We start from the raw sequence: 25,480 nt of genomic DNA on the forward strand, positions 1-25,480 counted from the left end.
TGGGGAAATGTACCATCCACTTTGGCCTTGTCATCTTGCAAATGTCGTAGCTGCAGAACCCAGAATGAACTCAACCCACTGACATCTGCAACGGCCATGAAGTAATTGTTTCAGTCCAGCATTACGATAAGATGATATTACTACCTTTTCCAAACTACAATAATTTAGTAAGTACTAGGAATAGCCGAAGTTAACTACTTGTAAATCTGTAAGTGGTTTGCATCTGTAATTTTATTGTTTTCTTTTCCATTTCACCCTGCTCAGATGCAGAGCTGTGCTGTGCCCCTGTGAAGGAAAGACAGGCAGCAGATTGATTTTGGTGTGAATTTTGAAACTTGTTGCTATTCTCCCAAAACGGTCTTTATGTACCAATTTTTAACACATGGTAGATGGCTTGTCTGCTTTCCCAAGCCATAAGGACTGCAAAGGCTTGGCAGAGAACTGGCTAGAGCGTCTGTGAGTAATGCAGTGGTTAGAACAAGCCGAGAAGCCCTGAACATAAAAGGTATTCTGTTCTACGGGGTGACTTGCAGACATACAAATACAAAATAAACTAAAGAAAGAAGAACAAGGACTTGACTTCACTGAGCCCATTCAAGTCTGCAGATCCTTATTTTACAACTAAGCAAACCCAGTCCCTTCAAAAGCCCTGAAGGAAATTTTGCTCAGCTTGTGCTTGTTGCCAGTTCTTCCTTGTCTCAGAAACTGTTTTTTCCCAGGAAGTTAATTCTTGAGAGAAAGTGAAGTAGGGAAAGACAGTTCTGCTCAGTCCTGTTTGTCTCAAAGTCTCTTTGAATGACCTTGTTCTTAGGCTCTTAAAACCTTCTTGTGCTCAGGCAGACTACTTTATTGTGCTTCAACAGCAAGTATAAACCGGCTTGTTGGCAGGTTCTTTGTGGCCCAGCCTTTCCTCCTGAAGTGCTTTGTCATTTGTTTGCAATGTGCTTGCAGGCAGGGAAGAACAGTTGAGAGGTGCAATTTGTTTTTGCTTCTGTAATTGTGAACTGTAAAACCAGGATTCCTCTCTGACATGGGGTCCAACTGAAACCAAAGCAAACACGCCTGCTGACCTCAGTGGGCTTAGGATCCGGCCAGACAATCTGAATCTGAAATTACTATTTTTTCCTTCCAGCACTGAATATGAACAGCCATTAATTCAGTGGATTACCGCTCCCCGTGAATGAAGTTTACAGAACCAGGACTCAGAGATGTATGTAGCTCTTCCTTTAAACTAATATAACATTGAATATGTTTTAATGCTTCTACAACAAATTAAGAATGAAACTTCTGTTTCAGAGTTTTTACAATGATTTCCTGCAAACCAAGCTCATTGAAATCCTGTGGCTTAGCTAGTTACCTTAATTTTAATTATATGCATAGCAAAAATGTAAAAGCTTTGTTATAAGCACTCTCCTTCAGCTTTACTGTGCAAAGCTGCTCTGCAGTTCTCCCCAGTTGGTGCTGTGCCTGGTGTTGCGTTAATTGCTCCTTGCAATGAAGCTACATGCAGTAGACATGTTAGTTAGAAATGTCTTCTGATAGTCTAGGCAAAAACTAAATTTTCATTTGCACCTCTGGCATTATTCTAAATTCTACCATGTCTTTGTTGTCACTGTTCTTTCAGAAATAACTGATCATTGCATCCTGCTTTATTTTCCTCCCTGCCAACTTATACAGACAAGGTTATTTTAATCTTTTCCCTCCACTTCTCAAACCGCCTCATTATTTTTTTCTGAACTCTTTTTAAGTTTTTCAGCATTTCAAAATTAAAGTTTGCTTACTTCCAGAGAAATACTGCTTAATTTTAGGAAAAAGTAATTCAGTTTCTTTTTTGGTTAAGGATATTGAGCAATGTTTACATTATTCCCCACACACGCAGACACACACACACACGGACTTGTAAACATTATCTATTATTCATAAATAGAAAATAAGTTAAATTACTGCTCAAGTTCAGAAATATTTGCCATCAGAAAAATACCACTCACTACGGAAAACAAGAAATTAGATTTTATACTTTTTCACTTATATGCATATGTATCTTTTTATGACAACCAAGTGTAAGATTAAAAGTAAAAGATGACTCTACTTACTACTATCTCTACTGGTAACAATAATATGAACCCATGAATTAAAATCTGCTGCGAATTAGTATTTTCACTGAAGCACCTGTCCTCCCCAGGTCTTCTCCCAGTTGTCTAGTGTCAGTCTAATCCATTTTCTTCTATACTATTCTTATCAGTGCTACATAAGAAACCAGCCAAGCAACAAACACATAACTCAGATATGCTGAAAACACAATTAAACAGCATTTCTTTTCCCATATGAATCACACTGACATATTAGAAAGGAATAAGGATGAATTCAAGAACACCGAACACCTTTGAACCAAAAGTGATCAAACATTTCACTACCTTCAGACTACAGTTACAAACCTTTTATTAGCATCTTCTGCATCTCCACATAAGCATACTTCTTTTTGCAGCATCCATAATTTATTCTCACAGCAAAACACCACCAAAGCTGATGAAACTGTCTCTCCAGTACAGGAAGGACCCTCTAAACAGCCATTAATGTTTAGCTATTTAAAAGCTTCTGCCAGTTAGGCTTACTTACAGGATTTACCGCGCTGCCTCCTATTGTATTTCACTAGCTCTCCCAAATAACTCTACCTGGTGAGAGGCAGATTATTTCAGTGCTTTGTCTATGCATAAAGCAAACCACATGCCACGGCAACACCTAGAAGAGGGTGGGGGAAGTTTTCGACAGAGAGGCGTGACTAGAAAATGTGGCAATCAGCTCAGTTACACGTCAGGATTGACTTGTTTATTTTTCAAGCTGCTCTTGGTAAGAAATCAAAGGCATCTGAGCCTGAGATAGGATATATTTTCTGTGGAAAAGCCAGGTTAAACACATCTTAAAAAAGCTGATGCAATGAGTAGGCATGGTTTATTTTATGATCTTCTTAAATTAAGAAATCATTTCAATGCTTAGATTCTACAGCAAAGCCTAGACCTTTGCTTGTGTGTTGGCTACCTTATCGTGCACCAGGATAAAGAAGGCGCCCCTGAAATCTGATTCTCAGTTACACAAGTGCCCCTTTATTCTGCAGGTCTGGTGTTGGTGTGTCCCAGCATAAGGGACATTACCATGTCACAGGAAAGAGGAGGGAGCAGATGACATGTATGGAACAGGGTTAAAACATCGCAATTTTTTTCTATGCTGTGTTGCTATGTAGGAGAATTGTTGCCAGTAAACATCCACAAAGCTAACCTCACGGCTTCTATTCAAACCTCTCCTTAAATCTCCTTCTGCTTTGATACAAACACTCCACAATAGCAAGCTGCTGTGCTACAAAACCTACGTATCAGACTAATCATCATTTCTTTAGAGGCTTGCATTCCCTGTCATTGTTCATTATAGCTGTTCCTTGTCTTAGCGTCATGCCACCTAGGAGCCCCAGGCATGGACCAGAATACCAGCCTGAGACTCAGAGAGTGAAAATCAGCTCTTTGAGACAAAGATCTTGCAGCTTCATACTTAGATTTCACAGCACTGCACAATGCACCTTTACCTATGATTGCCAGTCCCAAGCATTACCCTAAGACGCACACAAAACCAGTAATATTTCACTCAGGTGTTGCTGACAGACAGGACCATACAGGACAAAAGTTAGGAGAGAACCATCAGCCTAACTAGCCTGAGCATAGCCCCACGCTCCCTCTGAACAGCAGCTTTAGCCCCGTGGATGGCAAGGGAGAAGGGTGCTCTACAAACAGGAGCTCCGGCACTGCATATGAGACCATCTTTGGTTCAGATCCAGTTGAAACCAAAGCCCTGATGAAGCACGTAAGACAAAAGCACTGGAGAGCTGCCCTGTTTGCCCAGCTAGAGCTAAAGCTGCAGGCGTGCCTCGCAGCTGCCTCTGGGCTAGAAATGGTGGGAACTGATGCAGCAGAGCTGCCTGGGGCTGGTACTCTCTGCCATGGCCTGGGAAAGCTATGCTTTCCTGTTACATCACAGCCACAGGGCACTAGATCTCCATGCGACTTACACCTTGTCCTCTTGAGAGGCAATGAAATAACATGCAGCTGCTGCTAAGTCTAGGGGCCTTCATACGCTTAAAGCCTGAGCAAAATAGCTTTAGCCAAGAGACTTTACCTATTACTTGCCACTTAGTCCTCATTCTTCTGACACAGAACAAATAATCTGTCATTACATGACCAAGTAAAATCCCAGTCTTCCCAGTGAGGTGAAAGGCAAGAGACTGGAAAAACAATTTAAACAAGGTTTTCTAAGCAAAACACAGCACAATTCATAGACTTTTTTAAAAGCTGGGAATAATGTATGTTCTGATTATAGCTCACCGTGGTTGCTTCTGAGTCTGGTTTTTCCTAGATTTTCTGAAGGAGAAAAGCCAAGCAAAAGGTGATCTGAACCCCAGAAAGGAAGCTGAAGTGTTCTTTTGTGCTTGAGGATTTGTGCGAGATGACATTTTTAATTCTTTATGATCTAAAAATATTATAAAAATGTTATTCGTTTCAAGTTCTTACTGAATACAGTATTAAAATATACATAAAAAAGTTATGTCTTCATAAACAATTTTCTTTTGCTTACCTTTTATGCCAGGAAAATCCAGTTTTGTTAACATTTTTGGACAGACTACATGACATGCTGGTTTATAATGACTAACTAGAAGACTAAGAGAAAGATAAACAGGACTAAAGTTTCAAGAAGTATTATTGGGTTTGGGTGATGCACGTGAGAGAAATGAGGCTGATTTTCAGAAAGTAATCAGCACCCAACAATTTGAAAACCAGAACCATTTTAAAATATAGGCAAATTCGACATTTGAAAATTGAGGCACCCACAATCATTAGTCACTTTCTTCTCGTGTTTGTAAGAAATGTAAATGTGACAACCCTGAATATACAATGGTTTAATAGACAGTAATGTAACTACATAACGGTAATTCAGACTAAGGTGTCTTCTCTATCATACAGTTCTGTATGATGGAGGATTCCCATGGCCACTGGAGTACATTTTTTCCTGCTACAAACTGCGTATCAGTACTGTATTTTAAATGCAAGGTATCATGAACGATTTCTTTGGGAAGGTTATGATTTGATTTCTTCAAACAGAAAGTCTCCTCGTAAAAGCAGCTGGCTATTGGTGTGAAGGAGAGGATGAGTATTGCTCACAGATTAGGGAAAGAAACTGCAGAGTCTGCTATTAAAATAGGCCACAAGAAACTGGAGGACATGAGGAAACAAGACTTCACTCAGGCATAAGGCATTGCATCTTTTTTTTTTCCATTTAAAACATCACACGCCTGAAACAATATAACAGCCTGAAAATGGTTTAACTGATGACTGTAGGAGAAAGCAAAACCAGCAACGGGAGCAAAGTGTCACTGATAACAAGAGCAAGGGGCAGCATTTTGGACCTAGTCCAAAATGAAATGAATAATTCATGTCATGTGATTTAAATCCTGTGTGTAATAAATGGCTTTCACTTCAGTGACAATCACCATGTGTTATGAAATGCTGCACCCTTTACCCTTTTTTAGAGCCTAACCTCTTGGTGGCATTGTTTGACTTGACAATGAAGATGACATCAGGAGAGTCCTAACAGCACTCTGCCATAGCCAGGATGGTCTAGGGATATCGACGGGGCAAGGCTTGCGGGTAGAAGTAGTACCTTCTTAGTACCTTTTATTAAACCAACTTAAACAGTTGGAAATATCAGACAAGCCTCTAAGGCACACAACACCTTCTTCAGATCTGAAATAGAAACAGTAGCTTTCAAAGTTAAATACCAGAGAACACATGGAATTTAGTTAGCTAATGCATCAATTAGACCATGTCTGAGAGAAAAACAGTAGATAGCTGTGGACTAGAGGGGATGTTGGGGAAAAATGGCCAGGAAAGACAAGAGATCTGTTCTGCGTAGGTCTGTATTTTCAGGAAAATTTTTAGGGTTTCACTTTTCTTTTGAAATACATGACTCTACTTCCAGTTGCTATGAAGCACAAACAGGAAGAACTCAATGAAAGACATGCAGAAATGTGAACGGAATAAAAGCATGTATTATGCATGAAAACTACCTGGATGGAAGATGAAAAAGATAGTACAGAATGCCATGCTTGGTATAGACACACCATGTTTCTTGTGCATGTTCATTTTGGATGGGCAACAGAACCTGTGAAATGAGATCTCCAGAAGTTCCTTCCTGGTCAGCCCAACTTTCCAGGCTTTGTCACCCGCCCTGGTAATCAGCACTGGCATGCCTGTAGCCCAGTGTTACCAGGAAAAGTTTTCCACCAGTACAGTCAAACCTCCCTCACCCAAATCCACATTACCTACTTATTCCAAATGTCATTTAAGTGCTTCTAGTTTAAGAAAACTAGGTAAAACTGAAACAGTTTTTGTACAAAGTAAACATTACTGCTTTGCTTGTGAAACCACCACTATATTTAGGATAATTAAAGCAACTTCATCTTGGTTAAGAAAGAAATTTTTTACAGTGAGGACAATCAATCACTGGAACAACCTCTCTGGGGATGTGGTGGAGTGCTCATCACTGGAGGTTTACAAGATGTGACTGGACAGGGTGTTAATCTCTTCCAGGCTCCTTTTCCCATGAAAGGTCGGACCAAATGATCTTCCAATGTCCTTCCAACCTGGGCTGTTCTATGATTCTAACTATGGGATAAGAATATCAGGGATTTCCTGTTGTGACTCCCACCTGTGCTTTTAACAGAATCTGCTTAAAGAAACAGTCATTTTGAAAATATATCTTCGGTAAAATTTTGACATGAGAAGAAACTCAATGCAATTTCAGAAAGTCCTTAGCTATTACACGCCGAAATGTTCTAAGACATTGGTTTGGTGACCGTTATTGTATAGATAAGGAAATGGAAAAATGTAACTCACTGGCGTTTTTGCTCTTCCTTAGCTGATGCTCTAAGGGTGGTTTTAGCATTCTATTGACATCAGTGTAATTCTGAAATTTTTTTCTTTGTATTTCTTCAAACCATTCTCCAGTCACTCCCTGCAGCCCTGTTTCAGACTTCTTTGTCTTCAGAAGTTTGCTAGAAAGGAAAATAAATATTTTTAAGCCCTTTTAGATATTACAGGCACATGATTAGGAACCATCCCTGTTGTTCATTTAAGTATTTACAGTATATTTCTACATATAATGACATTTTAAAATACTGTGGGACATGATACATTCACAGCAATTGCATAAAAGTTTTAGTGACAGCAGAATTCTCCAGCTTAATGATGAGATTATGTGACCATGTTAAGTGGACGACTCATATACTTGCATTATTCCTTGCCTTGAAGAAGTGCATCCTTCTTCCTCTCAAAAATGATGTAATAATTCATAAGCATTATAAAACTAATTGAAAGTAAGATTAAGTTCAGCCAATAATCAAATTAGAATAAATAATACTCTAACAAAGCAATTCTTGAAATATTTATTCTATCATTTAAGCAGACGAATAACAAGATTATTCTGATTTTCAAGAGGCCCCGAGGCTCACTGAGGCCCCGACAGTGAGGGGCCCACCACCCATCTTCTATGCAAAGGAGAATAATAAATTGTGAATTCAGATAATAGGTATTCATGCAACATGTTCGACGAGTTTATCACATTTTCCTCATTCCTTGCTGCATAGTGATTCTGCCTGTGTTTAATATGTATGGCACAACTAATCATGAATATGAATGTTCTGCCACGCAGAGGTGAAGCTTGAACAAGGTATACACATGTGGCTGCAACTGCAGAAGCTGTTTAGTAGCAAATTCTAGACCAAGAGGTCACAGGAATGAATTGTTTATCTGGACATAAAAGAACAAGTTACAGTTGCAAAGGATTTGGAATAGTGCAATGGACGTGCAAAGTTACTTGTTTTTAAATTACATTACACAAGTGCCTGAAGTACAGATGCAAACACAGCACATCCACGCCCCGACTGATTCTGATGGCAGCAGAACAAGGCTTTGTGCACAGCCTGGAGATGTAATACCAATGTTTTAGCAAGGCTTTCATGTAAATCTTCCACCTTAATCAGTGGTAAAACCCATGTCTAGGAATAAGATGCTCTCTGAGAACACGAATTATTTCAGTTGCCAATTTAAATAAAAAAATCATATTCTCTAAGACAACATTACTTCACAAAAAAACTTTAAGGATCTAGTCTGGAAATGAATGTATTTCCACCTGGAATTGATACAGGGTATGTTGTCCATACTAGCACCTACTGTTCATCTGGTGGCATCTGAAGAATAGGAGGGCAGGAGAGAGACAGTTTTGGTAAATGAGTGAATGCATCCCTTGAAGATGATTACACAGACACATGCACAAGTACTAGCCATTCGAAATAAACTTATTACAAAGGCAAAAATGTTAATCATCACAGATATTACCGCACCACGGGAGTGACTAAACACCGTAAACGCCATGTGCAGCATGGCAAACAGCCCAGCAGTAACGCCAAACGGGAGGAGGCGATGAACGAAGCGCTCTCCCGCGCCAGCTCCATGACCTCACTCCTGTGGCCTCAGCGAAGGGGATCCAAGACACCCGGAGGAGCGCGAGCAGCCGGAGCCAGGCGGGAGGCGTTTAGGGGAGCGGCTGCAGACCCAGCGACTGCCCGGGAAACAAGCGCACAGCGGCGCTGCCGCAGCCCCGAGAGCGGAGACCGCCTCTCCCGCCCCATCCCTGGAGTATTTTTAAAAACCAGCCGGAACGAGCTGTTCTTTCCCCGCGATGAGCCCCGGGGCGCCGGGGCCAGGGCGCCACCTGGCGGCGGCGGGTAGAAGCACAGCCCGGCCGGCCGGTGGCTCGTCGCGGGGCGGGGGGTCTGCAACCCGCGCCCCCGCCGTCGGGAACCTGGCGCTACTTATGTATAAACGCCTAGCTGCTTTACTTCTATGCATTCCACAGAGAAGAAAAAATACAAAAACCCCACACTAAGACTAACATCGCCCATACCAGGCACTGCATGGACATGCCGAAAAATGTATTAAAAGATCTTGCACAAACACGGACTTTAATATTTAAACATTGTAAAGTCTTTAGTGGTACGTGCTTGGCATTATCTGTAGTCATCATCTGTGAGCGTGCCGCTTTTGAGTTGTGCTTTCATCCCCAACTCATGAAATAAAGCCCTTAAATTGCTTGTGCGTATTTATATTTACACACACATGCAGGCCCATATACTGAACCCTATATAGAGAGTTATGTGAGTACCGAATAATATTAATACGATACATAATATGTAATTGCAACATCGCATGACTATTATATATTTCTCATTTGCGATGACTCCCAGCCAAACCACATCATTTGCCTATATACCTGCTCCGTCAAGTCTACATGCCCCCTCATGATACTAATGAACGACAGTTGTGAACTGGAAGGAAAGCACATCTCAAGAAACAATTACAGCAGAAGATGGTATCTGCAGTCAGTATTGCAATGAACTTGCCTTTGAGGCAGCGCTATTGTTACTTGGATTGCAAATTATATATTGAGACACTGCTCCGTAGGAGTGTCAAAACACCTAATGCCCTCTAAACCAAATGTATTAATCCTGCTTCCCCGTCTGCTCCATCCATCCTTCCTCCTCGTTTCTCTACAGCCACTTTGGACACTCGGAGACATTTCCTTCTGAGAGGAGATAACATCATTGTGACTGGGAAAAGCACCTGTAAACTGTTGCAGGATTGAAGGTAACTCCATTCCCAGGACAATTTACAGGCGACTGCTCCACAAACAGAGCAGGCAGCAATCTGAAATGACCTCACAGGCTACACCTCGTTACCTTTTCCCATCCATTATCCTACACAGCATCTAAACTAATGAATCACTCTGGAGCAATTCCTTTGCATTGTTTTTAAAAACATCTCGTCCTTATTGGCACAAGGATGTTCCCATATTTCTTACATAGACATCTCCAGGGAAAAGTTAACCTAAATGTTTGTATGTACTAAACTTTCATGTGGTTATCATAAATATTGTGAAAAGAGCTGCAGCCTCCCTCTGCCACTTCCTGTTAGGATAATAAGGAGCTTTAATTGCTACTGTAAGAGGAAAGGTATTTTCTCTACCATCTTCATCCTGAATATCAAGCAGAAGATGGATGTGTAAGGCAGTAGAAACTTGTTTGCCAAATAAGACGTCTGGGGACACCTCTGCTGTTGGCAGGGGACAGAGGACTCAATCCCACTTTTGCCAAAGCAGGAATTAAGGTTCCTATTGATTTCACCAGAAGCAAGATTTGGCCCTAAAGGACTCTTACCACACACCTCACGAGAGAACAGATACACAGCAACCACCGAGCATGAGGAATTGCACCAGGCGCAGGATAACCAGACCAGTATTCACTCCACGGATCAAAGCTCTCAGTGCCTGGGAAGACAAGGCTGAAAGGACTGCAGATAAAAACAGTGCCGAAAGCATCAGATAAAAACTACAGCAGGGCAGACAATATTGCAAAAACAGTTATCTAAAACAAGCTTATGTCTTTACTCTGTTTATATTCCTTACTTTGTCCATGAGAAAAGGCTAGAGATTTTATAAAACAGTGCCTAAAGAACTATTTCTTTCCTGATTTCTTTGCTTCCACTTCTCACCTTCACACTGCTTTATACATTATGCCGCACTGATGAACCGTGCAGCTCTATCATTTCTGTGGCCAGTAAATTTTCTAGAAAACTCTGGCTGTTATCACAGCCACAGGCAGATCTAAAGTGGTGCACATGCGAGAATATTTTCTTACTTATAGTGCCTTTTAATTTTATATAACCCACTTTCAGGTTGTCATCTTATTTGAAAAAAAAAAGGGGAAAAGAAGTATTACTGGCAACGGCAAAGACTACCACAGCTGAAGTAATTTGAAAAAATTATTATCCGCCATTTCATATAAACATATCATAGCAATAACAAGAACACTCTGGTTTCCAAGGTGCCAGAGAAGCTCCTGTGGCAGCTTAATCCTACCAGGAAGAAAAATAATGATACACAGAGCCAACATACTCTTTCCTAGCATGTCAGACACACAATAGGTCTATTTTCTAACACAGTCTTTACTCTTAGTAGCTGGTATAGTCTTACTCACATTAAAGCAATCTTTTGTTTATTTTTCTTTCTTACTGTTTTCTGTTTGGCTAATGTCAATAAACCAAGTCAGCTTCATTATTACATGTAAAACATTATGCAGATGTAGGTGAATCAGGAAAACTGACTCCCATGTTTTGGTTGCACACACTTCAAGACAATGTAAAAAGACCTAACTGAAAACACACTTATGTTTTCTTTAGACTTGTATTTGTAAAATTAAGCATTTCTGCAGTAATTCCCTGAAAAAGCAAGGCCTCCTCTATTTTCATGAGCAAAATGTTATGTTGGCAATAATGCTTGAATCTAACCTGCTAGGTCGTTGTTAATCAACCACTTAGGTAGAATTTTCTCCTCCCCCCAAATACTAGTTTTCTACCTAAGTCTTCATCCTTTTCATTATTATTACTGCTGTCGTCATTTGTTATTATGTATTGATTTTACAGTGTCCATTAACCCACTAAGTTGCCTTCAGAAGATGTACTTGTCGGAGCACATGACCAATAAAACTAAAGATGTGTATGGGTAAAGAGGATGTGCCACAACACGAAAGACCAAAGAGTGTGTTGGCTCAGTGTTTCTTTCAGACCATGACCCAAATACCAATAAATGAAATGGAAGGACTTTCACTGTCCTGAACAGGCTGTCCGGTCAGGCTGATGGAGAGTCACCTAGTGGTGACACCCCTGGTTGGAAAGGAGTAACTGGAAGTGCCAGGAAACGTTCACCCGAAGGACAATGTGATCGTCCCCCTGTAGTCGGCACTGGTGAGGCCTCACCTCGAGTGTTGTGTCCAGTTTTGGGCCACTCACCACAAAAAAGACATTGAGGTGCTGGATCATGTCCGAAGAGGGCAATGAAGCTGGTGAGGGGTCTGGAGAACAAGTCTTATGAGGAGAGGCTGAGGGAGCTGGGCATGTTTAGCTTGGAGAAGAGGAGGCTGAGGGGAGACCTCATTGCCCTCTACAACTACCTGAAAGGAGGTTGGAGAGAGGTGGGTGTTGGCCTCTTCTCCCAAGTGAATAATGACAGGACCAGAGGAAATGGTCTGAAGTTGTGGCAGGGGAGGTTTAGGTTAGACATTAGCAAGAATTACTTTACTGAAAGAGTGGTCAGGCACTGGAACAGCCTGCCCAGGGAGGTGGTCGAGTCACCATCCCTAGAGGTGTTTAAGAAACGTCTAGATGTGGCACTTCAGGGCATGCTCTAGTGGCAGAGATTGTAGTTTGTTTGGTTGGACTCAATGATCTTAAGGGTCCTTTCCAACCATGAAGATTCTGTGATTCTGTGATTCTGTGACAGGGAAACACTTCACAGCCCAACACTGAACTGTATGGGATATGTTTTCAGTCCCACTTTGACAGGCACATCAAGTTGCCAGCTTACAATTATCCCTAAATATTTAGATTCCGGAAATGTGCAAACTCAGGAGATAGAAGTGGGGAGAAACTGAAAAGGAAATTAATCTTCTGTAGTTTTTCCTCCCAGACTGTACATTTAATAGGCAGAACTACTTTAAACAAAAAGATATTGCTTCTACACATGATTTTGATACCCACCCTGTAGTACCCTTCAAAGCAGCAAGTAGGGCTACTGAAGCAGATGGCTGCAAACAGTAAATGTCATTTAGTCCCCAGAACACTTTTTTGACAATAGACATCAGATTCCCACGTTCAGTCCTGTTGTGTGTGTCAGGGATACAGGCAGGGAATATGTGAGTTAAAGGCAGAATATCTTTTCTGCCCGTACTGAAATTCCACCTTGTCTGCTTACGGGAAAAATCCTTCTATATCCACTTTTATTTTTAATTAAAAAGTAAAAAAAAAACATCGCAAAATCTGACCCAGTGATTTTCTTTAACTAGTGTTTACATTTATATTTGTAAAATTCTTCAGACCCTTCACAAAGCTTTCAAACTCTCAGAGCAAAGGAATAATCAGCAGCATCACATGCCATCTGGATGCCACAACATCCATGAGACAAAACAAAATACAGAGCAGTATTGCGCTACCTCTGTTCAGCGAGGTTAATTTCTTTGAAACCAAAACTGATCACCTGCTTTGAGATAGCCTAATATGGCAGCAGTGTGTACATCCATCACACTCAATCCACAAAGACATCAAGACTATCAGCATACACAGAACATTCTCATCGGGCTCCTCCTGTGCACTGAATACTTCTTTCCACTCTACAACTCACAATGTCTTTTGTGTCTTCTATTTTTTAGCTTAAGCAATCCCTGTACAGTGGCTAAAAGTCACCTGCTTCTTCCCAAAGCCTTAATGTCTCATAATAAACTATCTGGAAAAGAATATACTGCAGACAATTTACTCTAGCTGCTGTTTTCCTTCACCGAGTCCAACACTCCATTTCTTGAAGCTTTTGTATGTTCCTCTGGGCAAGCACACAGACTGACACTTTGCTTTGAAACGGAAAACTAGGCAATGTTGTAAGGGCAAGGACGAGGTTCATTCTCATGCTGACCACGTAACTCCTCTCTGCTCTGGCAGTTCAGGAATCAGAAGTTCTCAGTCAAAGCTCAGAAATCAGGAGCTCAATGACTGTCTTCATGAAGTTAAGTTTTTAAAGCACAGAGCATTGCAAACTGAGATCACGGGAGCCTAGGGTGATTAATCACCCACCTCAAGCTGTATCAATGCCTCAAAACATTACTTTTAACATCAAACTCTTTCTTCGGCAGCTACCCTGGGTTTACAGTGAAAACCTTATTTCAGCCCTGCTTCAACAAATGGTAAAGGCTAGAAGTATATATCTTTTAATTGAGTTTATACATACTTAGAATACGAAACCTTTTAGTCCTTTGGGCATCAGGTCAACAAGAGAGAATGAGGTGAAATACCGCTAGTAATGTCACGACTGTTGGTGACTCTCCAGCTCGGGCTGACTCTCTGCCACTTCCTCTACAGTGAGTGTGAAACAGGGGAAAGCTCCACTCTGAGAATGTTTTACAGATGATTTACAATTTCTCTGTACCGGCTGCAAATGACAGGTAAAAAAAAAGGGTGTTACTTTATTATGCTGTCAATACTCACAAGCTACCTACCAATATTATATGGTAATAACAAAACAAATCCATGATGCAATGGAAAGGAAGGCTACCTATCATTTTTAAAGTGTGTCACATAGCTTCTGAATGGTAGTAATTAATATCTCTAATGAGATGACTTCATTAATAGGAATTTCCATTAGCATTAATATATGCTAATAGGTGCAATGGATATAATTCTCCATGCAAAGATTCTGATTTGTTTGCAGGCATAGATGTAGTCTCATCCAAAAACATTGCATGACAGGAGTAAGTTTTGGGGTGCCGAATTTCTGTCCCGGAAATCTTACACGGAAACATAGATGTATACCGTGTGTGCCACGTGATGGGTTGGAAGGCTGGGGCTCAGGTCTTCTTAGGTGTCCCAGTACATCTGAAGCTAATGATTAACAGCAGATGTATTTACTCTTCTAGGGCAGAGCTGCTAGTTGATTGTGAGACCTTTTATAAATATTGATAGCATGCAAAGAGGCAGCCATCTATGCAAGTAATTTACAGCTCAGCCATGTATTATAAATTTAACTGCCTTACAAAGACATACAATGCAAATGCTATTCCTCATGTTACTGTGTGACTTTATGCAAAACCTTTCCTAGGTAACAATATAAGGGGGAAACCAAGAAAACAGACACAGGCCAGGTAAGAACTCTCTGAAGAGGGGAACTGGTTTCAAAAGAAGACCAAGGTCCCATCTCTGCAAGCAGGTTTGTGTATGATAGCCCATGGGTCTGAACAGAGCTCTAAAATTGAGAGGCTCCAGACAGGCTTAGACATTTGTTTGTACAGAGCTAAGCTTGAGCCTAGGGCTTTCAAAATACACCCTTCCAATCCCAGATAATGGTGCAGAGTCCCACACAGAGAAGCAAGGTTCTGGTCAACAGAAGTAAGACAGAAGGTCAGAGTGTACCTGTGCACAGTTTACGTGCTACTATAACACTACAACAGCCTCATTTACATTGCTTTAAATCAAGGAAAGCAGCCATAAGAATGAATGTAAGCTCTAAAAGTTGACACAGTGGATGTTTTTCATCTGGAAATATAAAGCTTATATACATGTATATAATATATATTTACACAGATCCTCCGCCATAGCAGCTTAGAATCTCATAATTTATCATAATTCTTCCAGTGGAAATAGAAATATTATAGTATGATAATACTTTAAAATATAATATTTACATGTATAGAATTTTATATATATACTTATATACATATAAATATATATTTAAGAACATGCAAGTCTATAATGCTGGAAGAAACAGACTGCAGAGCCCCCCAGCCACACGGCTGCAGCTTTCTTGACTGCAGCTCTCTGTACTCAGGCCCCTGTATCGAGAAATCCACAGATACGGCAAGCAGAAGCATAGGAGTTCCTTGATTACTCCAACCACAAATTAAACTGTGTGTAATTTATGTAGAATAAAGTCCAAACACATTGCACTTTTCATCATTTACTCCTAGCTTTTGTTTTGTGGTTTTGATGTGTTTGGTCACAGTTAGTACCAGTACCTATACCTGGGGTTTTTTGAGGTAAGACTGATAAAAATAATATAATTTCTGGTAGTTTAAAATGCAGGCATTAACATAATAATCTAGCTGCAAAGAAGGATTAGAAATACACTCCATGTGAACATTTAGATGCACAAATCCTCAGGAAAAAATCCTGGTTTTTTCCTACTTGCTTTAATGCATTTCTCACATGAAATCTGCAAGTTGTGAAATTTTTCAGACTGTTAGCTCCAGGGAATTAAGTCATTTTTCAATTTAAAACAAGTACAGGAAAGGCTGAACTGAGGTCAGTCCTCAGTCTATATAGTCCTGTGTTAAAGTTACGGAACACAGAAGAAAATAACATCTCTGTGCCCAAAGCTAAAAACCCCATTGGGCTAAACTCCACTTGATTTGAAAACTAGATTCAGAGAGCAAAAAGATTCTAAAGGATGATTAAATTCACTATACATAAACCACTGACAAAACCTAAATTTTAAAGAAGAAAAGGAGACGGACGCATGCAACATTTTTCAGATGCTGTCAAAGCAGCATCTGATACAAACCAATGAACATCAGCTGAAGTCTTGATACACAGCCCAACAAGCTTTGCTCTCAACCACTAGCCAGGTCTCTCCAAGAGCTACGCCTACAGGAGCTGCACGTGCTGCATGTCCAGATGGACTCAAGAATCTGAAGTACCTCAGGGACCAAAACCAGCAAAACTCCAGCATCTCAGGCTTCATCACGGAAAGCATGTGCTGCAGTCTTTGACAGGACTACAAGACACACATAACCTGAAAACAGCACAGGAACAGAGCTGCGTCAGTACCTGGGGAGATATCCAGCCACTCTGAGCATCAGAGAGACATGTTCCTGTGCAACATTTTTTTGACTTCCTGGCATAATCCATTTAATATTTCTGAAATACGTGCAAGGACATGAAGGTGTTTGGACACAGACAGTGTGTAGAAGCTGTCAGCACCTGAAAACATTTCTCAGTTCCTACCAAGGCTGCTCACTGCAGACTGATACTGATTCCCTTCCTTACAGCAATGACAAGCCGTGTGTGTTACACTTCACTGGCACTACCTCGCAGAGGCCCTGGACTCTACTGCACACGCCACTGGCATTACGAACAACTTTTAATAGACATATATAAGGAAGCTGAGCTAAAGTGAGAGTGCCCAAACTTTGCTCATGTTTTCAGCATTTCAGACAGCTCTCTTCTCCATGTATCTCCATGACTCTTTGCTTGCTTAGTATGGGAAGCTGTTTTCTTCCACCTGATGGCCATTTCCAATTCCCACTAATGTAAATTATTATTTTAACTTCTGCACTTGAATTGTGGAGGAGACAGAGGGTGTTGAGAACATAGAGATGTTACTATTGGAAAGGTAAAACCTGGGAAGTGCGCAGAGTTCCTATAAGGTGCACGAGTCCTTAACTGGGTCACAACTCCATAGAAAAACTAACAAAATCAGACTGTTCTGCATTAGCTCTTCCAGAATAACTCCCCATATTGACCGTCTACTCACTAGTTAATGCCAGCTTTTACTGCTCTGCCTGACCTATTTATTCCTGAAGCCTGGTGAATTTATCCATATAGACAGAGACCAATTAATTCTACTTTCACCATTAAGCTTGGACTTAGAAAATGTCTACCCATGGGCTTAACAGTAAGCCTTGGTTTAAATCTCATCTGTTTCAACAAGTATCTTCTTTTTGGCAGCCCTAGTGACATCATAAAGTGGGCTAGATAGTAATAATAACCATTATGATTTTTATTTTTACAGTATTTTGTCACTTGAAAATGCAAACATTACTTTGAACCCTGGCACAAGGCTTGTGTTTGAATGAGCATGAGTGAAAATGCCCTGAGCCTGTCCTTCCCGCTCCTGCGGGTTTGGCCGCCTGGGCCCAGGGCCAGCTTGTAAAGAGCAGAGCTGGTGGCCTTGGAGAAAGCTGTCGTGAAGACAGCCAGAAGCCTCAGCAAGGGCCATCCCCCATTCCCCTGGAAGCTGGTTTTAAATGGAGGCTGCCTTGCTGGGCCTTGCCCCAGCTACAGCCCCAGATGCGTCCCCAGCTGTGTCTCTGCATGGCCACTGCCCCACCGATCTGGGCCTCGAATCCCTGAGCTGACATCCCAGCCTGGCCTCAGCCCAGCCAGCCCACCCCTGGCCTGTCCGGCCATCACAGGGCCATGGCCAACCCCGGTCACGGTCACCAGGCTTGACCCTAACGTGACTTCAGGGCTTGACCTTGGCCCTGCACCATCATCATGGCCCTGCCCTGTGATCACCGGGCTGTGGTGGACCTGGTTACCCTCTGCAGACCTGATCCTGACCCTGACTCAGGGCCACAGCCTGGCCTCGGCCCTGCCACACCGCCATGGCGATGCGGCTGGGGCTGCCCTGGCTGTCTCGCCGGGGTGGTGAGATGGTGGGACTGGCCCTGGTGGTGAGGCCCTGCTGGCAAGGCCCTGCCCTACCAGTGCTGTGGAGAGCCCCTGTGGGCCCATTATATGAAGAAAGAAGAAATACATTCAGTGCACACTACTAGACAGGCTGTTCCAAACATTAACATCTCAAACGGTGCTTCTGAGTCTCATTCTGCCACATACTTTAGAAACCCCCTGCTCTCAAACACAAAGAAGTGCAAAGCTTTGGAGGAAAGGACTGACCTTTCGTTAATGCTGGAATTAGTTTACTATGAAAAGACAAGACCAATGAGCTGGCAATGATGCCAGCCCGGACCCTGCTCTGTAGAGGTAAAACTGGAGTCACAACATATACTTCGGTTTAGTTAGCCCAGGTGCACAGGGCTAAAGCCAGAACAGAAAATGGCACATGCTGCGACCACGTGCTCTTCCTCAGCTCACGTGAAGCCCCGGTCCTTGACTCCAGGCCCCACCACAAGATAGGATTATTGAAAAACAGCGATGAGGAAAAAACCTGATATGCAACTTCACTAATTGCCTTTGGTTACAGTACCCCCACTCAACAAGGGAATTTCCAAATTGGATTATTTATGACAGTAATTGTTTGCCAAACTGAGTAAAGGTTTTTAAATCACAGTCTTCCCTGCCATTTTTTCTTCTATTTACACTTCTTTAGCATATTAGCGCTTCAGGGCTCCAAGGACCTGTTTTCATAAGTGTTTACAAACCACTAAACATACCACTGGCACAGTATCAGTAGTAAATAATAATAGTATCTCCTCCACAAACAAGACACAATAGAGCATTTGTGCCTTGAAACATCCCGGGTGGAGTATCTCTTATGAAAGAATTTCTTTATTAATGCTTTGTTCAGGGAGGGAGCTCCACTGGAACAACAATATACCCAAGTGGTGCTGTCCTGGTACCCTGCCTGCTCTCTTCACCCATGTAACTTATGGGTAGTTTGGGGTTGATTCTAAAAATTATTTCAAATAATGAGGAGTTAGGCTCCTAATCTAGTTCTCTAACACCCAAAAAGTTATTTTTAGTCTCTCAGAGGCTGCAAGAAGGTCAACAGGACTACTTCTGTGAATAAGACTGCAGTGTCAGACCCCTCAAACTGTAAGCAAGACAAAATAATTGAAGCACCAAGAGGGTGCTGAGTATGGCTGCACCTCAGCAACAAATACCTTCCGAGGTTATGAGTATGGAAAAGGGTGAAAAAAACCATTCCCTATGCAGGGTTTTATTCCCATCTTCTTCTACGGCCAGAACTGTGAGAGCAAATGTCAGTCAAGAGAATACAGTAAGTAATTATCTGAAACAAATGATGAACTCAGTAAATGATCTTCTGTAAGGCAGTAAGAACTGTTGTGTTCCTGTAACAAGTAACTACATCCAAATGATTTGTTGTAGAGACTGTCTAGAACAAAGTAAGGAGGAATTAATCTTTCCCACAAGAATCATATGTTGTTAATGGGTCACTGAGAGAGGAGCAGTGAGTGGCGCTGAGTGTACATCCCAATTAATTTATTTTGCTTTCCATCTTTAAAATTGAGGGCGAAATTAAAACAAACCTCTACTTTGCTGCCATCTATTCTCATTGTCATAGATCTGTGAGAATAAATCTACTAAATAAAAAAACCCCTACACATAAGCAAACTTGTAAATAAGCAAAACAAAATAAAGCAAAGGGACTGAGTGCTCTTCTCTCCCAAAAGCTCCATTTCTTTTTCCTCTTTTTTCCTATTCCTATCCATAAAGAGCAGCGGATGCCCAAGATATGTTTTGGAGCTGGTAATTATTTTTTTTCCCCATGCTTACCACTGAAAAAGAAAATATTCTTCACACAATACAGGTATAGTTACTTCTAGAAAGATGATCTAGCAGGTAAACTGCTGTTCAGGTAGGGGTTCATTTCCCTGTTCAGTGGCTCGGTCTCTCAGTTATTTTCAGTGTCTCATTTGAAATTGAAGATAACAGTACTTCCCTTTTTCTCAAGGATTATTAAACTAAAATGGCACAAGGCTATTGTACGTAGTCATAATAGGGGCATTATATAAAGCAGACAAATCTCCTAAATAAAAGTTAATAATTAAAGAATTCAGAACTCTTCTGCCCTTTTAAATACATTCTCTATTATCCATAGCTCTTCTGCTGTATCTCCCAACTCTTCATTTTTTGGACAACCTGCAAATATACCAGCTACTTGTTCCCATGTCACAACCCCCTACCTGCTGCCTCTTTCAAGTAGCTGTCTCCATGTCTCCTGGATCCTTTTGTCTCAGCTGCTTTCTCTGGGCCCTGGTGCTGTTTCAGCGGTGGAGGTACATCTCCACACCCAGTGCTCCGGCAGTCTGAGGTATCGGAGCCCCAAAGCAGACTGGAAAGACGCCTGCTTGGGACTGTCCGCCTCTCCACGCTCTGCAGAAGGAGGAGCTGCCTCGGAGATAAAAGGCAGTGGCTCCACCTCTGTATCCCATAGCTTCTCGCCCTCTTGCTGCTGAGCTTTCCTACAGGGACTGCCAGTCCCTCTGCCACTTGCCAGGCTCTAAAGGGCTGTCCGGAAGAGACGGAAAGCAGCCAGCCTCCCCCGTCACCTTGCCCATCAGCTTCTTGGAGAAAGGACAGAAAAGAGAAGCACCCACAGGTTTGTCAGGCCTTTGGGACCTGGGGCTCTGCATGCAAATGTCAGATGCTGATTCTTTTTTAATTTCTGTCCCCAGCAGCTGCAAAACAAAGCTTGAGAAGATGAGCCGGGTGCACCCTGAGAAGACGAGCCAGGCGCACTCTGAAGCCTTGAAACCAGAAGTCAAATAAGACCTGTAATGTTTTTATGTCATGATTTCCAGACCTATTTCATTACGTATGGAAAGCTGACCTGTGGTATTAATACCTGTGCCTACAGCAAGCATTCACCGTGTCCTTATGGAAAGCGAATTGCTAGGGAGCTATGTGAACATGATACTTCCCTCTGAACATGATGCATTCCTCCCTGTCTCCTCCTGGGCATCTAACTGTGATATTTGGGAAGAGGAACTGTCTTCCACAAGCATTTGCAAAATCATCAGTTTCATTAACCAGGCTTACTAAAACAGCATTTTGTGACCGAATTGGACTTCTGTCTTAACATTTCAATTATTATTATGGAAGAATGCATGTATACTGATATACAGACCCAATATTCCATTTTTTCTCCCACGCTAACGCTTATGATCAATGAGATTTTCTCCAAGTTGATATTATGAATGAGACTGGATTTGGTGAACAACAAAGAATACCGAAGTTGGGTGTTACCCAAGTGCAAAACTAATGTGTATTTTTTCTTACTAATTATTAAGTTTCTATATTATTTTCCGTGTATATGGCAGTGAACAGTCATGTAAGCTGGACCACAGCAGACTGTTGCTGCTTCTGTTAACCTGTTTCACGGGAGAGGGAGTCGGGCAGGGCTGGTTTGCTGTCGCTAGTGAAAGGTACTGCTGAGAGGAGCCACGAGAGGGCACTGCACAGGAGAAAACAGGCAAAAAAATGCAGTGCTGGGAACCAGCAGCCCAGGGCACATCAGGAGCTCAGCTCCTTGTCAGTAGCAAGAACAAATAAAGCTCCAACAGGTCACACAGCTCATTTCTGCATAAAAGGAAAAGCAAAACTTGAGACGTCTTCCAAGCCAGGCACAGATGTCTGAAGCCTGCCAAGGGATGTGAGGAAGGGCTGATGGTACCCAGAGGATATCCTGGGGCATCAGGGGGAACAGGGAGGGACAGCAGAAAGTGGGACCCACAGCTACACAAATGTGCACAGGCGTCCACAAAGGTCAGACGTTGCCGCTCCACGCAAAGGCTCCAGAGAGAAAAAGAGAGGGAGGTGGAGAGGGGCTGCATAAAGCACCTAGCCTTTCCCCAAAGAATGCCTCCCGCTTAATTTCACAAAGGAGTGGGCTGTGTGGGTGAAGAGACACCCAGTGGTTCTATCAAGCTGCCAGTGTAGGTAAGCAGTAAGAAAAGAAAAAAAATGCATATTTTCATCTGGAGACCTTATGGTTACTTAGCTGAGAGCTCAATGCATTTGAAGCAGAATTGGTCAGTATTTCATGCTGCATGGCAATACATTTGTGTTTATGTGAATATCAACTCCCCTGAACCATGATTGTCATTTGTTGGACAAGTTGAGCCATGCAGGATGTCAGGATTTATCTTTTGATCATATTTCTGATTTTGTCTTTCAAAATTAACTGGTGTTATTAACATTTGCTTATATAACAAATGCAGCTTGTAAAAAGAGAAAAGCCCATTCCTGCTTTTTTGATTCCAGAGTTGTATCTGGGAATGGATTTCAGTTTTTCATTGCTTTTTAAAGAGATTTGCAGACAGCAAATTGTAGCTTGTATGACATCAAACACACAGCTTGCTCGTATGACATCAAACAGCACACACAAGATGAGTCCAGTCATTGGAACCTGACTTGTGGTCTGCCAGAAAACACTTCATTCCCCCTGTCAATCCAGTCCAGGTTGATCTATACAGGGACATGCTATATTGTAAATAAAGATGGTCACCGAACAAACTTGACCAGTGAGACCACTGCTTGTTATGGACTTGTTCCCTGGCCTTGCCGAGCTCCAACTAGCTCTTTCCAAAATTATGCTCAGGAGCAGCTTGGAGGACAACTCACTTCAGGGACATCCTGCAAAAAAGTGGTATTGAAGAAACTGCCCCTTCCATTCCACAGCACCTCCTTATATGCCTCATTTGATTGATGGCATAAATCAAATAGCTTAAAAATCACACTTCGAACGTATCCCAGGAGTGGGCTGCCACAGTGCTCAGGCATTATTTTGAAACTTTTGAACTGAAAAAAATGTATACAAAGTTAATTATCAAAATAATAGTAGTAAGAATGACATAGAGCCAAGGGGGCAGGCATATAGGAGGAGGAGCATATAGAAGGCATATAGGAGGAGGAGCATATAGAAGGCATATAGAAGAGAAGCAAATGCAATTTTGTTTAGAGCTTCTGAGGCTCACTGTGGTCATATAGGAATTGCAGGATTTGGCCCTCCAGGGTGATCACTGTTATTACTGAGATTACAGTAGCACAGGGCAACACCACACAGACTAGAACCCGTCTGCTCCTGATGGGAGTCCTCTGGCCTGAAGAGCTTACAGTCTAAATGAGACCAGGTAGACAAGTGGAGTGAGAAAGAAAGTACTTTTATTAGGCCTAAGAGAGATTAAGAAACTTGCCCAAGGACACATACAAAGCCTTTGACAGATCCAGGGTTTAACCTAGATTTCAGTATGGCGCCTTGATCATAAACACTTCACCTATCTTCTGCTCAACTTCTGGATGCCTCTTCAACTGAGCTTTAAAGTAACTCCATCTCAGTAAAGCATCACCAGAAATGTCCTCTTATACCACGTTTATTTTGACAGCTTTTGCATAAAGAGAGACCACTTTCTCACAAAGCCATTAAGTACAGAAACAAATACAAATTTGGGGGCAGGTGAAATCCTTGAGTTCAAGAGCAGGCTATTGCTCTCTGCAGCATTGGAAGCCTCACTGCATTTGCTCCAGTTTTAAAGCCTTACCCAGAGTTTGAAACTTACAACTATCCAGCCATGTAATTCTCCATACCCAGCAAAACTTTCCTCTTTTTTTTTTTTTTTCTGAGTCGTAATAGGACACATGGAACAGAAATTAATCAAAGAAAGGTAATGCCAAATTATGGAAGAAAGAAACAGCCAAACTTAACTCAGTCTGGGTTCACATGCTGCAGAAAACTAAGACAAGTTTTGGAAGCAAGTCAGTGTTGACACATAGTGTAACCATGCCCATCATAAAATCCACTTGACTGAAATAAAAAATACACAGTACAAAAATCCACTTCACAGAAACGTTACTTATTAACATTCCTTCTGCTTCTTACACGAAAGCATTCCTTGTAAAAAGTGCCTGTGAATCTGAGAGGACACTGCCTCTCCCTTGCAAACTGCCCACAAGGTACCTCAAGTCTCACCTGGAAGAAGAAATTATAACCTTTAGTAATAAACGGCTCATTTTCCAGCATAACTTTTATTAATTCCTTGACTTTTGCTTTTACTACCAACACAAGTAGCTTTGGTGATTGCACACAGGGGAGATATGAGCCAGAAACAAGGTCAAAGCCGTTCTGTTTCTTTGTATCATGTAAATAAGGTCGAGGCTCATATAGGATGTTGTCACTTGCGTACCTGAATGCAGAGGGAGTTCAGTTAAGTCACTTGAAAGGGTCTTGCGAACAACCTGTCAGCCAGGTGAGTGCCCGGCCTGGCAGAGCCGCCACATTTCCCTGCAAGGTCCCGCAAAACTTCCCCGTCACCGTTGTCTCCCCGGGTGCCAGCGTTCAGCCCACACCCCCTGCCAGCGACACGGTGCAAGACAGAAGTGGCCTCCTCCTCCTCGGGAAGGAGAGGAGCCACGGGGAGCCGCAGCCGTGACTCAGAGGCGCCTTTGTCACGACACGCGTTTCCCAAACTCCGCGATGCCGCCGATGCCCGGGAATGGCGCTCCCCCGCTGCCCCGGCAGGACCGCGGCCCCGGCGCTCCCTCCCCTCGCAGCCCCCGCCGCCGCTTGCCCGGCGCAGACCCTTCCGCTCTCCCCGCTCTTCTCGGCGGGGCGAAGAGCCGCGGGCTCCGCCGCCACCCCGCGCCGGGCGGGCGCTGCCCCGCTGCCCGGCTCTGCGCCTTCCACCCCCGGGCGGCTGCGGCGGGCAGCGACAGGGATGGGTGGCGGGGGTGACTTAAGCCTGGTACCTGACTCTCTTCTTCTCAGCCCGCCGGAGCTCCGAGTCCCTCTGCAGCACCTGAAAAATCGCCCTGGCTTCCTCCTCGTTTAAAAAACCGAGATCTGGCCCCGGAGGCGCTGCGGTCATGGCTTTGCCTATTTTCGGGGTGGCGGGCGGAGGCAGGCGGGCAGCGCGGACCCCCTGGCAGCCTGGAGCCACACCGGCATGGCCCAGCCGCGGCAGGGACCGCGCACGCCGCCACCCGCGGGACGCGCTTCCCCTCTGGACGGCGGGAGCCAGAGCCGGAGCCGCGGCGGCCCCGCACCGCCCCGCCCCGCCGCGCCCTGGGCGACACCCTCCGCAGCCAGCGCGGCCCGGCGGGGCGGAGCGGGGCGGAGAGGCCGAGGCCGGGGCCGGAGCAGCCGCCCGCTCTGTGCCCGCGCCCCGCCGGCGGTTGAGTCAGGAGTTCGCGCCGTCGCGGTGTTTACGCTGTCGCGGCCGGGCGCAGCGGCGGCGCCTCCTCCGCGCCCTGGGACTGGGGGATCGGCGGCCGGGCGTTCCCCGCAGCACCGCAGCGCGACCCCGCTC

General features: G+C 43.2%; 1 protein-coding gene across 3 annotated transcripts in view; it reads right to left on the minus strand.

Annotated features, from left to right (window-relative positions):
* Window positions 1-25,162, minus strand: part of EXPH5 (exophilin 5) — a 36,974-nt gene extending 11,812 nt beyond the window's left edge. The window contains exons 1-3 of one of the 3 annotated variants that reach the window (XM_063330495.1): window positions 24,921-25,162; window positions 6,936-7,093; window positions 4,368-4,512 (exon numbers count right to left, since the gene is read on the minus strand). In XM_063330495.1, the coding sequence (XP_063186565.1) occupies window positions 4,368-4,512; window positions 6,936-7,093; window positions 24,921-25,039 (422 nt within the window). In that variant the 5' untranslated portion in view covers window positions 25,040-25,162. Of the gene's footprint in view, window positions 1-2,435; window positions 2,499-4,367; window positions 4,513-6,935; window positions 7,094-20,359; window positions 20,493-24,920 lie in introns of those variants that run through there. The other 2 variants (XM_063330505.1, XM_063330516.1) reach the window with 2 other exon arrangements.
* Window positions 25,163-25,480: the final 318 nt, after the last annotated feature.

Source organism: Chroicocephalus ridibundus, chromosome 1 (genome assembly GCF_963924245.1).
Source record: "Chroicocephalus ridibundus chromosome 1, bChrRid1.1, whole genome shotgun sequence".
Taxonomy (NCBI): Eukaryota; Metazoa; Chordata; class Aves; order Charadriiformes; family Laridae; genus Chroicocephalus; species Chroicocephalus ridibundus.